The sequence below is a fragment of the Solanum verrucosum genome, unplaced genomic scaffold (genome assembly GCF_900185275.1).
Source record: "Solanum verrucosum unplaced genomic scaffold, falcon-dt-bn FXZP01000060.1, whole genome shotgun sequence".
Lineage (NCBI taxonomy): Eukaryota > Viridiplantae > Streptophyta > Magnoliopsida > Solanales > Solanaceae > Solanum > Solanum verrucosum.
In genome coordinates this window covers 10,047,366-10,063,177 of record NW_026020129.1, presented here as the reverse complement: position 1 = coordinate 10,063,177, position 15,812 = coordinate 10,047,366, and the positions used below count along the sequence as shown (strand labels likewise).

Sequence of the window (15,812 nt, the reverse complement as noted above, 5' to 3'; positions counted from 1 at the left end):
AAAAAGGTGTATTTTGGAAATATATTTTCCTTAATACATTCTACTCTAAATTTTGGAGAATAAACTCTCTTGAATTGTGGGAGATGTTTGATTGACTATGAGTCGATTATGTTACATGTTATATTGAAGCGGAATGGATGAAATGAAAGTTTGTATTGATATCTTTGTGTGATAAGAAAAGAATGTTTCACCAAGGCTATACAACAAATTTTACAAATTGGTTGCTCGACAAATTATGTTATATGGGATGAAATATTGATCAATCAAAAACTCACGCATCTAAAAGATGAAAGTAGCAAAAATGAGAATGTTAAGATGAATGTATGAATATACCAAGAGAGATAGGATTGAAACAAAGACATTTGGGATAAAATTAGAGTGGGATTCCTAAATTAGATGGGTGGTCCGAAATACAAGAGTGGGATTCCTAAATTAGGTGGGCAGCCCCAAATAGAAGAAGGATATCGAGGTCAATGATTAAGGTAGAAAGATATGCAGATAGTCAAAGCGTTGTCTCTTTACTATTTTCTTGATATTGTAACAAATTACTTCCGCAAACGAATTATTAGAAACAATGTTCCTGAAAAAATACTTATTCTCCTAAGCAAACATAAAAAATTATGAGAAAATTATTTATTTTCATGGAAGAATTTGATGGAAAACATTTTCCTTTGTGCCAAACACACCCAATCTGGTAAATTGTCATCATAAATATAAAAGGTAAATCAGTTGACAATCAAAATTTGTCAAGGTTTTCCTTGAATAAAAAGCACAAAAAGCCACATCACCTAATTCTTGAACTACCAAAATGAGATGCAACCAGTGCCCAGACTGTCACATTTACAGAAAGTAAAACCAATTTTCTGTCCTCAATTTCGGGTTTAGCACGCTTTGATCAGTCCTATACATAGTAGATTTTCTTAAAGGACACCATGTACAGGCTCAGAATGGAAAGCCAGCATCTTCTTCATCTTCATCCTCATCTATGGCATCTTCATCGTCACTAAAAACCTTGATGTCCTCTTCCTCTTCTTCTTCATCCTCATCGTCCATCATAGCCTTGTTCTTCCCTTTTACATCCTTCAAACCAGTGCTCAATACTACAGTTTCGCCTCCGGTTTTCTCCATATCTTTCCTCAGCTTTTCCATATTCTCTCTTCTGCGTTTTTCCTCTAATAGCTGCTTCTCCTCCCGTCTCTTGTCCAAGTCAGCCCTACCAGGAAAAGTTTGCAATAATAAGAAAGTGGAGATAATAGTTTTTTAGCATGTCCAATTATCAGTGGTATTTCAAGAAGTATAAACACTAAGTTTCAGTTACTGTAATACTTGTAAGTTTCCATGTACTCTTCAGCACTGGCTTCAATTGCCTTGAAAAAGGCATCCATCCCAGCACCTGAAACTGCAGAGACTCCAACTGATCTGAGATTCTTGTAGAACTCCTCAAGTGCAAGAGAGAGGCTCCGAGTCAGAGTTGATGTGTAAGTGTTGTCTGCATCTAGTGCCGCATGAAACACCTCAAAATCTTTCATCCACTGCATTTGCAGTAGCATCACAATTCCAGAAAAGCAGCCAATGGAAGTAAAAGCAAAAAAGGCAGAAGAATCCAACAGTAAGAATTTAACTCTACGCTCCACTACAAACACCCGTCCCTCCCCTCACACATGCGCACACACACATAAACACACTTTTTTTTAATTGTTATAAGGCATTATATTGTTGTGCAGCAAAAAGTGCTGCAAGTAGAATATGTGACAAGCTCAACAGACCAATCATGGCTTCTATGATTAACAAACACACAATTGCGCAACAACCATCATAATCAAAGCTTTACACGATGACTCATTGGTTTAAACTACTTAGCAAGCAGATACAACACATAACAGTTATAGTTTTAAACTGTCATTATAATAATCTTGTGGTTCCAATATTAATTATTATAGAAAGGGTAATAGCATCTGATTCACCTAGAGGTTATTTCTTTAACATCCTCATTGGTTTATATTAGGTGCACAAAGGGGATAATGTTTCATAGCAAACTTAATATGAGTAATAGTGGAGACAGGCAGCCCTTTATCTTCCTCCCAACTCCCTGCCCTTTTCAAGAAAAAATAGAGGAATGTCAGAATTTATTCTGCTACCTCCAAAGCAAATTCATGATTAGCCACATCCGTCTTGTTGAAAGCCAATACCAGTGGCAACCTTGTTTTGTAGAGGATGCTACAAGCATACAGCATATTGCTCATAAAAGTAGCTGGACTTTCAGATCGTGGTGTATCAACTACGTATGTCACAACAGTAGGAAAAGTAGATGCAAAAGCTTCAGTGATAATTGCACCAGAAGCAGACCAAGTGAATATCTCAATCTGTCCAGGAGTGTCCACGAGAACATAGTCCAACTGGTCAGCTCGTTTTTCAATAACTGATATCACCTGCAAATAGGTAGAAGAGGTGGTTGTCTCACAAGAGCTTGCGAAATACAATGCATGTAAACCTTTGCTTCCCTAAAATTGGTGAAAAGAACAAATACTACAAAGCAAAAGCAAGCAAACATCAGATATAGATTTTATTGCTTTGACATCTTTCCATCTACATTTTAAAAACCGTGGAGTCTTGCGCCAGAAAATATGAAACTTGTGCTCTTTAAGAGATTGAATTTGATAAATAATATGCCCAGGCATCATCCAAGAGCATCAAAGTAACAAACATACAAGAAGTTCAAGAGGGGTTAGATGCATGAATGGTGCTTGAGAGATCTTAAAGCAGCAAAGACTATGATGCAATGTTTCAGAAACTTTAGAGAAGCATCACTATTTCAGATATTAAGAGGCTACTAGCCTCTGGGCAGTCAAACTGTTGTTCAGAAGAAAAACAAAAGGATCACAAAGCAACGCTTCTAGACCATGAGTAACACACTGTGTGTGATACCAATACCATGCTGCACGAAAACTCTTTGCACAAACACATCATTCTAACCAGCCAGAACTTTGGACCTCAAAACATAGTGCACTCATCTACAAGCTTTCAATTGTTGACGGAAATGCAAAATCCACTATAATTTATGCACTAATATCCTTTAGACATTCATTCAGTCCATTTTTCTACCACAATAAGTGATCAATACAGAGAGAAGACTCGTACACCACAAGAGATGCAAGAGGAAGGAAACTAGAAAACAAGGTTTCTCTAGATCACGTAAGTTTAAGAAAAGACAGAAGACCAAATAGATATGCCCCTCAAACTAGGCACATTTTCTCGGTTAGACACCTCGACTTTTATAGTGATCATTTGAACACTTCTATTTGGCAGAGGTGTATCTCGTACACACAGTGCCGGTAAGACGTCCATCTGCATGCACTCACTGTTTAAGTGTCAAATGAACAAATTAACTACTAACAAACATGTGTAACTTTTTTTTTAAAATGCCTCATGTAATTAATTTTTTAAAACATACAATAAGAAAGGAAATAAAATTGAGGGCTACATAAGTTGTACGCCATGTAAGACATCTATATTTACGCGACACATTCCTGCTTAGTTGAAGTGTCTATATGGTCACAGCACAACCTAAGTGTTTATCTAACAACTTGTGCAAAGTTTATGGGGCTAGTTATGTATTTAGCCAAGACAAAAAGGAAAAGTGACTTCACATCCCATTCAATAAAAGAAAACCAGATCACATCAAACTAACCTCATCAAATTTTGTGGCAAACAGGTTCAGTGAAGTAAGAATTCCTCCATTTGGCCCAAGATTGTATTGCTTCATGACTTCCTTGTATCGAACAGTGTCTCTAATATCGATATTTGCACCAAATGGAAGGGTCAAGACAGCAGGATCAAGGTTCAAAACATAACCCCGGAGATTGGACGCCATTGTGTGGCAAACAAGTCGATGGAGAAACGTAGTTTTTCCACTACCTAGACATCAATCAAAACAAGTGTTATATCAAGTCTTCAAGTAAAACTTAAATCACAACAAACAACTTGGGACAAAGCTAGTATCTTAAAAATGGTATACATATGAATACTTAACAAAAACAAATAGGACTTTACCAGCCATCCCAACCACTATGATAATGATAGGCTTTTTCTTGAAAGTGAAGGATGATCCCTCGATATTAAGATTTTGCATCGAGTTAGAGATATCATCCTTCTCCTGAACCTATAACCAGACAATCGAGACGGAAAAGAAGGAGAATATTAGTTAAGGCTTAGCTTCCATAATCTGAAGAATTGTAAAAGTAATCCGAATTAAGAATGTTTACCTTACTGTCAACTTGCATCGAACTCTCAGCCTCCTCTGGTACCTTTGAATCAATCTCCATTCAAGATAACTGCTAAATCAGTGAAGTAACGTCTTCTATCAGGCTCAATGTTAAATAATTAAGACCATATCAAGGGTAAAAGGCATAAAGGAAACTAGGAAAAGTAAAAGACAACAAAAGGATGGTGATAATAAATAAATGTAGGAGCATCACAGAGGCCAACATCAAATTCCAAAGGATTCAGCCAACCGCTATGGATAATACTTTCGAGTTTGTTCTTTTCATAATCTCAAGCTAATGATAACTTTAGATAAAGCTCGGACTAGTGATGTTGTACTCAAACTAGTGCGGGAACTTCTCAAATTCCACTGGTAACGTTCCATCGTATTTGGATACAGGATTTTGAGGTTTGGGGAACCAACTGTTTTGAATATAAACATGTTGTTATATATACATTTTGGGGTATTATTAAGGGTACTCTAATCACCCTAAAGCAATGTATAAACTCTAATAACATTAAAACAATAAATACTATTCTTAGAATCATTTCTGTTGAATATGCACCCATTATTATAGAAGTTCAAGCTACAAAATTAACCAGAACAAGGTAAGATTAGAAGTTCAAGCTACAAAACTAATCAGAACAAGGTAAGATTAGAAGTTCAAGCTACAAAACTAACCCGAACAAGGTAAGATTGCAAACACTGAAAGCTGAAAATAGTTAAATACAAACCACGAATTGAAGCTCGGATAATAAATACATGACATAGAACACCGTAGAACAACTTTTAACACCTCATTATGAAGATACTCAAAAAAAAGAAAAAAAACTGTATTGAAGCTCAGCGAAGAGCAAAATTTTCTCCCAAAACCGTTTAAGCCATTATCATTAATCCGTACACTAATTCAGCTTATAAGTCAGTGAAATCAGCTCTATGAACAGAGTCCACAAGTTTTTTTAACAAAATTATTCATAATGGAAACTCATAATGGTCAGAGCCCGTAAGTTTTTAAGACAAAGCTAGATACTTGCAAGTTTAATAAAACAATCACCGGTAGTTGATAAGTCACCGGCGTAGAATCGCAACCGTGGCGTACGGCGGTGAAGGCAAGTCCGGCGGAGTGGAAGCAAAATGGAGGGTTTGCTGCTTGACGGGGAGAATAGAATGACTTCGGAAAGAAAATACTGGAAATTAAAAAGAAAAAAAAGTGAGAATAAGCTTAAGCCCAATAAACAATAAGGCCTGTTTGGAAACTACCTATTTATTTGTGCAAAAAAATAAAAACATATTTTTTTAGATGAATATGTCAAAAAAAAAAGTGCAATAATAGTGTATATAAGAAATATTTAAAATAATTGAAAAAGTTATTTGGTACTATTTCGTATATTTATCACTAATCTTTTTACTTTTAAAAACTAAGGTTCATAAATATTTATAAAGTGTACTTACTATAAAATTATTCAAGTTCACGAATTTGAAGATTTCGAAAAAAAAAATTATGACGGATGGACTATTAACTTTTGATATAAGTGATTAAGTCAAACTTAAATTTGCATTTTGTACGTAAAGTTAAACTTGGTAGTCCAACTTTGGACATGTTTGAAGTTGTTATTTTTCTAATATGAATATTTTCATCTTATTTGATGAATTAAATCTGCAACAATCTTTTATTTCTTTTCTATTAAAAGGAGTAGTATATTATTTTTAAAACAAAGGATGATCAAAATAGATTTACAAAAGAGTTAAGTACTGAAATACTAGACCTCTGAAAAAGAATTGAAACATCTATAATATAATATAAAATAAAGCTAGATAAAAAAAACGTGATGTAATGTCTTTTTTTACCAAAAATCTTATTATCTTTTTTTTTGTTAGTTTTTATCTCATTTTTTTAATTAATAATTTAATATAATATTTATAAATTAATGAAGAACTAGTTTTATCAATGATTGTTACCATTATAATCTTTCATAATTCATATTTATGGACAAACAATACAATTTTGCTTAATAATTCATATTTATGATAGGTAAGGAATTTATAAGGTCTTTACAAATAGATTTGTAAAAAATCATATTTTATAGATACAAGCATATGCATAGATGCGGGATAGAGCGAATGTATGTATTTTGTCTCTTCTTTATTCGATATTTTTTGTAACATCTTCCTTTTTCCCCCTCTCATTTTCAATATTGCATAAAAAATAATCTCAGCATAACTAATACATATATAACTAATACAAGTATTACTAATACACCATATTCAACGTTAATATGCTATCATCAGGCTCACTTATTTCCCCTTAAAATGAAGTCATAGTTTTAATTATTCAAACTTCATTATAAGTATGTTAGTTTTTAATATGTTAGTTTCTCAAACTAATGAGTAATAGCCGATAGGTTAGGTGTGTTTTTTACATTTCTAATAGCTTAAATATGAAATTTTAAAAAAAGAAATCGTTAAAATATATTTTTAACAAAAAAAAACTTGTCAACATTTTTGCAAAGGTAAGTCTTCCTTAATAAAGGAGAATTACTCTATTACAAAATGGAGCAACAAAGTAAGCTAAATAACTCTTTAATAAACCAATAAGATTGCATTGCATTAAATATTTTTCTCTAATTCAGTTCTTCTATGCAAAAAATAAAAATAAAAATAAAATATAATGTTAGATAAAAAATTTATTTACAAAAAAAAACAAGTAAGAGGAAAAAAAAGAAGTCTTGTAATTGATTCGGGCATAGAAAGTTCCTCCGGTTTAGAACCGGTTTGATTCAGCCACCGGTTTAATATCACATTTTCCTGCTTTTAATTTTGACGACAACCATTCCGCTTCAGTTTTTTTCCTCTCTCTGCTGTGTTCTCTCCACCGGCAGCTTCACCGACTGTCCGATTCCGATCAAAGAAATGAGCGGCCACGATTCAAAGTACTTCTCTACTACGAAGAAGGGAGAAATCCCTGAGCTCAAAGAAGAGCTCAATTCTCAGTACAAGGTAACAAAAACTCTCCTATTGAAGTTAATTCCATTCATATCGAGCCTGCGAAGAAAATGGAGTTTTTTAGATTTATTAGCTTAGCATTGATCCGATTTAATGAAATCTATGAATTTACTTTGTCATTTTGAATGGTGATTTGAGATAGCCGTGGTCAGATCTGGCTAGTTTTCGCATTTGATTTGTGCTAGAAGTCTCACTAGTCCTCGCTTGTTTGGTTTGATCTATATTTGATTTTCTGAAAGTGAATTCATGTTTAGTTTTGAGGTCATATTGAAATATACAGCATTTCCGCGGTATGTTTATGAAATTGGGGAAGTTATTGGACCTTCATGAAATAGTATAGCTACTGAAACCGGGGAGTCATGCTTAATCAGGATTTGCATGTAGTTTCACGATTTGAATTGTTGAAGGAGTCTCACAAGTCTCCATTTGCTTGGTTGATCTCAACAATTTTTAGATGTGAATTTATGCATATTCACGGTCTCAATTTTTTATGTTTAGTTTTAAGGTCTATTGAAATTTGCTGCATTCTCTCGGTGATGCTTATGGAATAGGGGATGTTACTGAATTGATTATCGAAAAAAGTAGTTTGTGAAATTGGAGAATTATGCTTAGTCAATGATATTCAGATTGCATAATTTCTCAACAGAGTCTCACAAGTCTTCATTTGTTCGAGTGATCTCATATGTGAATTATGCTTAATCAGGGTTTGTATTTAGTTTTGATGACCGTTTAAATTACTGCATTTTCAGTGTGATGTTTATGAAATTGGGGACCGAAAATCTTATTGGGTGGAAGAGGGATTGCTTATGGTTGAAATTTTCTTTGTTAAGGAGTTTGGTGAAAATTCATTTGTGTGGTTGATATCAATAATTTAGGCGGTTTGATTCGGTTGAATAAGTTACCAGTGATTTTATATTTAGTTTCACTGTAGTTTTGATTGAATAGAATAGATTTTATATTTTGAATCCTATTGAAATTACTATATATTCTGTAGGATGCTTGTGAAACTGGGGATGTAACTGAAATTGTTACCGAATACTATTTTAGCTGTTCGCTTGTTAGAAAATTTGCGGACATCTGAATGCAGTTCCATTATTGGCACAATCCTTTTCATTGATGAAATGTTCGTAGAAACTAGATTGTCTATTTATTTGTTGAAATATTACTTCTCTCTCTTTACACATGTGTACTTATCATTTTTTAAACTGGTTGCTTCTGGTCATTGTAGACATATGTAGTTGAAAAGTTGTTGCTATTACAATGAACTCAACGTTTTCGGTCTTAAATTTTACTCAGCTGAATTAGGACATCATTCAATCATGGCTAAGTTGTGTTTCAAGTCATGAGGCTTTTCATTGCAGCCTTGCCATTCCTTCTTCTTTTTGGAAATTTTGTAGCTGCTTATATATCTGTATGGAATGCAGGACAAGAGAAAAGATGCTGTCAAAAAGGTCATTGCTGCTATGACAGTTGGGAAAGATGTTTCTTCACTGTTCACAGATGTTGTTAATTGCATGCAAACAGAGAATTTGGAGTTGAAGAAACTTGTATACTTGTATCTTATCAATTATGCTAAAAGCCAACCTGATCTTGCTATTCTTGCCGTAAATACATTTGTGAAGGTATTCCCGTGATGAAACTCATCTTTAATCATTTGTTTTCTATAAATGTTGTCTTCTCATTACCTGCTGATTTGTTTTTTATATGTCAATCTTCACCTGTATTATGAGCATACGACAATAAAAGCTTCAGCCTTAATCATTTATCTAGACTTCTCACTTGTCTGTCTCATATACATATGATTACAAATAGAGAAGTATTCAGTAATATTTCTATCTATCTTTTGAGTGATGTAATACAATGAGTCTTGAACGTTCATGATACTCCTTTACTCGGTCTTCAATGAGAATTGAGATCGAAGGGGATTTCCAATCTGATTCAATCCCTCTGTATACCATCTTTGTTTTCCCATATACCATAAGGTTCTTCGCTCTTCAATTAGTAGCTCCTCTTCTTTATCAGAAATTTTAATTAGTTCCTCTGCTTTTATTTGTTATATTGCTGTTAGTGATGCCTAGTAATTGGACAGAAACCCAAAGACACGAAAAGTCGTAAAACAAAACAGTGGGAAATGGAACATTTAAGACTACAATTTTTTTATTTTTTTTAAAAAAGGCAACTCATTGTATAATTATAATCTACTGAGAAGAGATCTTGGACCGTGTGATAAGCCTTGGCTGAGATGAAGGTTCTTCTACGATCTCCCAGATAATGAACCATCGTGAAACTTATGTTTTTTCATAAGTAGTGAATTCATTTGTTTCAATTTAAGATGGGTTGAAATAAGCCAGTTAAATAAAGATATGATGAATGAATGAGGTATTATAGTATTTTTTTCCCTTCTTTTTTGTTCTTTGGACAACAGTATTGTTCATACCAGCTTAGGGGAAGATCACGTAATCTACTGACATCTAATACTTCCCACAACACAAATATTAGATAACTCTGTCAAGCAAAGTTTAGGCGGATTGAAGAATTCACCTAATGCCACATTTGCGAAGATCAGAACGTTGGTCCCAAAGTTGTCCCTCCAGCTCTTCACGCCGCATGATTCTTGGGACTAGAACAATTCCTCTTCCTTACTTGAAGGACCTTGTTTATCCCTACCTCTTTCACAACAAAAAACTTTTCCAATGGGAGTAGGACATAATGTCTTGCAGCAGTCTGAATATTAAGGAAGCAATAAAGAAGTAAGAACTTTTTGGGCTGTCCAACATGGTAACAGCTGTTGTCCAACCTGTGCAGTTTGAATTTGACTTGAGTATGACTGCACTGCACAACCTAGTGCCTGCGGTTCCTAGCGTATTAGAGGTTTAAAAAAATGTGTTTAGTTTAGTTAACTTGTTCTTTTGAGTTGTAATTATCCATGTGGATTTATAAGGGATTCAAAAGGGTTTATAAAGGTCTTCAGCTACTTCTGGTTATAGAAAAATTCTTTAGTTTCTGTACTCTTGTCTTATGGTTTTTAGTTGAATGTTCAAATTATTTGCATTTACGTATCATATTTAGGGTACAATTTAGAACAATTTGGTTTGCAGAAACATAATACCACCTAATCATATAGATGTTTCTTCTTAATAATTTTGAATTGGTTTTCCTGCTCCCCTAGCATGTTTCTTCTGATATCTTATTAATGACATGCTGTATTTTGCACTTTTTGCAGGATTCGCAAGACCCAAATCCTTTAATCCGTGCTTTGGCTGTACGGACAATGGGATGCATTCGTGTTGACAAGATCACTGAGTATTTATGTGATCCCCTCCAACGTTGCCTTAAGGTGAATTCACAAGCTTTCTCTTCCCCATCTTCTTGATTGATTGAAGATGGTATGGAACATAACAGTGCACGATGTTTTCTAACTAAACAATGTACTTTGTCTGCGCTCTTTCCATCAGGATGATGATCCTTATGTTCGTAAGACAGCAGCTATCTGTGTTGCTAAGCTCTATGACATAAATGCCGAACTTGTGGAAGATAGGGGCTTTCTGGATGCTCTCAAGGACTTAATATCTGACAATAATCCTATGGTTGTTGCAAATGCTGTTGCGGCTCTTGCAGAAATTCAAGAAAGCAGTAGCAAGCCCATCTTTGAGATCACCAGCCATACACTTTCAAAGCTTTTAACTGCTCTGAATGAATGCACTGAGTAAGCCTGTCCAATACTAATGCTGCTACCTTTGTCAATGTAAAATGTGCTAGGGCTTGACAAATCATCTAACTTGTAAACATATGTCGGCATGCCACAGGACAATACATTTTCTTCATGTTATTGTTTGATTTGCTTTGTTGTCTACGAGATGCTACTTCATGGATTGTTTTCTATTACCTCATCTTATTATGCTTTTAAATCTTTTTGTTAGAAGTTTATGCTTGCTCCTTTGCTTATTAATGTGATAATTATCTCTGGATATAGGTGGGGTCAAGTATTTATACTGGATGCTCTGTCAAAGTACAAAGCAGCTGATGCTCGTGAAGCTGAAAACATAGTGGAGCGAGTCACTCCACGATTACAGCATGCAAATTGCGCTGTTGTTCTTTCAGCTGTAAAGGTGGGATTGTTTCCGTCTTTTTCACAAACTTTTTAAAATAAATTATGTTTCCGCATGATTAGCATTGCCAGAATTAGACATTTCACTAATAGTCATTTTCTGGTGTTGCAGATGATACTCCAACAGATGGAACTCATCACCAGCACTGATGTAGTTCGGAACCTTTGTAAAAAGATGGCTCCTCCTCTTGTAACGTTGCTTTCAGCAGAGCCTGAAATTCAGTATGTTGCGTTAAGGAACATAAACCTCATTGTACAAAAGCGTCCGACAATTCTTGCACATGAAATCAAGGTATTTTTTGTGGTGTTGCCTAGGCACTTGCATGATTGGCGTCAAAACCTCTATTTCCTTAGCACTGTTGGACCTATCTGTAACTAAAACTGGACAACTAAGCTTTGCTTCTAATATTGTTCTGTTGCTAGGTATTCTTTTGCAAGTATAATGATCCTATATATGTGAAAATGGAGAAGTTAGAAATCATGATAAAACTTGCTTCAGACAGAAACATAGACCAGGTATATCCTCTCTGCTTTTGATTCAGTTTAGTTCCTCTGATATAGGTTCTTGTGTGTTGCATCATTAAGTGTGGTTTATATGTTTGTAGGTGCTATTGGAATTCAAAGAATATGCTACTGAAGTAGATGTTGACTTTGTCAGAAAAGCTGTCCGTGCTATTGGCCGCTGTGCCATCAAATTAGAGAGGGCTGCGGAACGCTGTATCAGTGTCCTGCTTGAATTGATTAAGATAAAAGTAAACTATGTTGTTCAAGAAGCTATTATAGTAATCAAGGACATTTTCAGAAGATATCCTAACACGTAAGTTCCGTCGAAGTCTGATATGCTAAAGTTGAGTTCTGGTATTTTATTTAATTTTTTCGTTCTGGCTTTCTTTTTCAGCTATGAGTCCATAATTGCTACTCTTTGCGAGAGTTTGGACACACTAGATGAGCCAGAGGCAAAGGTAACAGAAGATCTTTCCAGGAGCTGGCTCTGGGAAGTTGTTGGGTCTACAATCTATTCACAGATTTTGTTAACTGCTTCTGTCTCTTCGTTGACAGGCATCAATGATCTGGATTATCGGTGAGTATGCTGAAAGAATTGATAATGCAGATGAGCTCCTTGAAAGCTTTTTAGAGAGTTTCCCTGAGGAACCTCCCCAAGTGCAATTGCAGTTGCTGACAGCAACAGTCAAACTCTTCCTCAAGAAGCCAACTGAAGGACCACAACAAATGATCCAGGTACTTCTTGTTGCCATATCATCAAGTGATCCCGTGTTATATTATGCAATATGTCAAGTTGCATTCTGCTTATCAATAATAGGAAAGAATCCAATCTAGCTTTCTAGTCAATAAGTTCTTCAAATTTTTTACTTCCATTTCACTCAGCCTTGTTATCAAGACCAAAAAACTTGATAAATTATCCTCTCTATGTAGGAACTTTAATATGCTCCATCAATATAGACCATAACTAAAAATAGGATGGCATGTTGAGTTTCTAAATTTAGAGTAATGAGTGAAAAAAGTAATGTATCTTGACGCAATGTTTTTAGAAGTGAAAAGCACAAAAAAGTGACAAGTATCTTTTTGTTTATTAATTTTTTTTTGTAATAAAGCTGATACTCTACTTATGACCTTGCTCAATGCTCATAGGTGGTCTTAAATAATGCCACTGTGGAGACTGACAATCCAGACTTGCGAGATCGTGCATACATTTATTGGCGTCTTCTCTCAACTGATCCCGAGGTACGTGCAAGCAAATGCTTCACTTTTCCTTGGGCTGTCTCATGGACCTTTTTAATGACTTCAGTATGGAAGGTCTATCTTCAATTTAGAGAAAGACTTGCTGTCGTTCGGGTGATAGTTGATATAATTCATCACTATTTCCCCTTGGCTGCTTTATTCTGTGCTGCTAGATATGTTTATGAGCTAAGTTGCTCGGACTCTCCAAATATGTTGCCACACCCATGTCGGATCCTCCAAAAATGCACTACTTTTGAAGGATCCGACACACACCCGACAACATTTTTGAAGAGTCCGAGCAACTTAGTTTATGAGTATGTACGTAGTTCTGGGATTAAGTTGATCTCTGGATGTCTAGTTATTGCAATTTCCTTTGTATATTGCAGGCAGCTAAAGATGTTGTGCTAGCTGAAAAGCCCGTGATTAGTGATGATTCAAACCAACTTGATCCTTCTCTCCTCGACGAACTTCTTTCCAATATTGCTACTTTATCCTCTGTCTATCATAAGCCTCCAGAAGCATTTGTCACTCGTGTGAAGACCACTCAGAAAACTGAGGAGGAAGAGTATCCTGATGCAGGTGAACAGAGCTATTCCGATTCTCCTGCTCGTGTTGCAGAAAGTGGTGCATCACCGCCAGCTAGTACAGCTAATCCTCAGCATTCTGCAGCAAGGCAACCAGCTGCACCTGCAGTGCTGCCTGATTTACTTGACCTTGGCATGGATAACAGCGGTAGTGCTATTGTGCCAGTTGATCAGCCTGCAACCCCAGCCGGGTATGTACAGTTTGTCTGCATTAGTACTATAAAAAATGTTCTCTCAATCTGTTTTAAGGTCACAAACATAATGATTAAAGGCTGAATTCTCGCAATACTGAATCTAAAGTTATATATGCAAAAAGGAATTCTGCTCTTTTTTTTTGTCAAAAAGATCTGTGCTCCTTTTTGTTTGACGGTTTCATACTCTTTTGAGATATCATTCTGAAAACACTTACAGAGCACCGACTTTTATTGCAGCCCTCCATTACCTATCGTATTGCCAGCCTCTAGTGGTCAAGGTTTACAAATCAGTGCCCAACTGATACGGAGAGACGGGCAGATATTTTACAGCATGATGTTCGAGAACAATTCACAGGTTCCTCTTGATGGCTTCATGATTCAGTTTAATAAAAACACATTTGGTCTTGCTGCCGGTGGACAACTCCAAGTGAGTATTATATGCCACTTCTGTCTACAGTCCTTTCACAAAGTATTTATGTTATTATCTAGAACAAGAGGAAGATCTGATTATAGACCCTTCTGTGAATTCAACTTCTCTTTGATTGTTTACTTTGACGTCTTGTGCTCAATAGGTTCCTCAATTGCTACCTGGGACATCTGCAAGCACTCTCTTACCAATGGTTTTGTTCCAGAACATTTCCCCTGGCCCCGCAAATACCCTTTTACAGGTTGCGATTAAAAATAATCAACAGCCAGTATGGTATTTCAATGATAAAATCTATTTCCATGTACTTTTCACGGAGGATGGAACGATGGAGCGCTCCACTTTTCTTGAGGTAACATACATTGTTGAATTTCTATCTAGATCTATGTATTGACTGTTGTTTGGGGTTGAGGTATTGATTGATTGGGGATCGATGTATGTATGTGTGAGTGTCTTGGCTTTGATTTTTTCACCTCAGAGAGATGATTTTTATCATCTCTCGCAGCTCGTGTCAGTTAAAAACTATCAGCCTCTTTTATTCTATCTGCATTAGTTCATTGCATTGCCGATTGTTTTGACAACCACGTAAGCAAGTTGGGTGCTTAACTGTATCTTCTTTGCTTCTTTGCCAGACTTGGAAGTCACTACCTGATTCAAATGAGGTATCAAGGGACTTCCCAGCATCTGTTATCAATAACGTTCAAACAACCCTTGATCGTCTAGCTGCATCGAACATGTTCTTTATAGCTAAGCGCAAACATGCTAACCAGGAGGTATTGTATCTTTCTGCCAAGAGCCCCCGAGGAATTCCTTTCTTGATCGAACTTACAGCAGTTATCGGAACCCCTGGTGTCAAATGTGCCATCAAGACTCCAAGCCCTGAAATGGCTCCTCTCTTCTTTGAAGCCGTCGAGACTTTGGTCAAGAGTTGATAAGCTTGCTGCTTATCCATCTCCCCTTTATTTATTTCCCCTGTAATTTTGTTTTGGTTCTCTTTTATCGGTACACGTCTTATTTTTGTTCTTATTAATTAGCTTGAATTTCCAGGTTGAACTGTTAATTCATGCTTCATCCTATGTTCAGTGCCTGTTATTATAGTTTTTTTTTTATTGCACGAAACTTCAATATTTTTCAGCTGTATGGAATGTATCTTAGAAAATTTCTTCTTTTTTTGTAGCCTCTTTATACTTTGTTGACACTGAGGATTGTCGATTTCATTTGTATCTGAGCAGACACAATATTGCGTTTCTCTGTTATATACATCTAATAGTTTGAAAATAAAATCTCCAACTCAATTATTGAAACCTCAATTTCAAACATTTTCGCCTTTAATATCATATTTTATAAGAAAATTTTAATATTTTGCATCTTATTTCAAAATTATTATGTGACTTTTATTCCGCCAATCAAAAGACCCCAACCATTATTATACGCGACGACACCAAATCTTTGAGATGGTTGAAAATGACTTGCTACTTAATCCTATTGGATATTTATT

General features: G+C 35.5%; 2 protein-coding genes across 4 annotated transcripts; one reads left to right on the top strand and one right to left on the bottom strand.

Moving 5' to 3' along the window:
- Nucleotides 1-744: 744 nt before the first annotated feature.
- On the bottom strand, nucleotides 745-5,457 carry LOC125826209 (GPN-loop GTPase QQT2). Of its 3 annotated transcripts, none has more exons than XM_049505529.1 (7): nucleotides 5,316-5,457; nucleotides 4,263-4,331; nucleotides 4,051-4,159; nucleotides 3,689-3,915; nucleotides 2,139-2,429; nucleotides 1,327-1,532; nucleotides 745-1,213 (listed from the first exon to the last, which is right to left on the bottom strand). In XM_049505529.1, exons 2-7 carry the CDS (start codon nucleotides 4,320-4,322, stop codon nucleotides 943-945), a joined length of 1,164 nt encoding a protein of 387 aa, XP_049361486.1. In that variant the 5' UTR covers nucleotides 4,323-4,331; nucleotides 5,316-5,457; the 3' UTR covers nucleotides 745-942. The 3 variants fall into 3 exon arrangements, with proteins under 3 accessions (XP_049361486.1, XP_049361485.1, XP_049361487.1); XM_049505528.1 differs by having other exon boundaries at nucleotides 4,263-4,334; nucleotides 5,316-5,436; XM_049505530.1 differs by having other exon boundaries at nucleotides 5,334-5,355.
- Nucleotides 5,458-7,025: 1,568 nt separating this feature from the next.
- On the top strand, nucleotides 7,026-15,490 carry LOC125826195 (beta-adaptin-like protein B). The gene is made up of 15 exons (XM_049505515.1): nucleotides 7,026-7,258; nucleotides 8,689-8,886; nucleotides 10,488-10,601; nucleotides 10,720-10,970; nucleotides 11,238-11,373; nucleotides 11,485-11,664; nucleotides 11,796-11,888; nucleotides 11,978-12,189; nucleotides 12,271-12,334; nucleotides 12,432-12,611; nucleotides 13,023-13,115; nucleotides 13,499-13,887; nucleotides 14,128-14,317; nucleotides 14,463-14,666; nucleotides 14,947-15,490. The coding sequence occupies exons 1-15, from the start codon at nucleotides 7,172-7,174 to the stop codon at nucleotides 15,244-15,246; spliced, it is 2,691 nt and encodes an 896-aa protein (XP_049361472.1). The 5' UTR covers nucleotides 7,026-7,171; the 3' UTR covers nucleotides 15,247-15,490.
- Nucleotides 15,491-15,812: the final 322 nt, after the last annotated feature.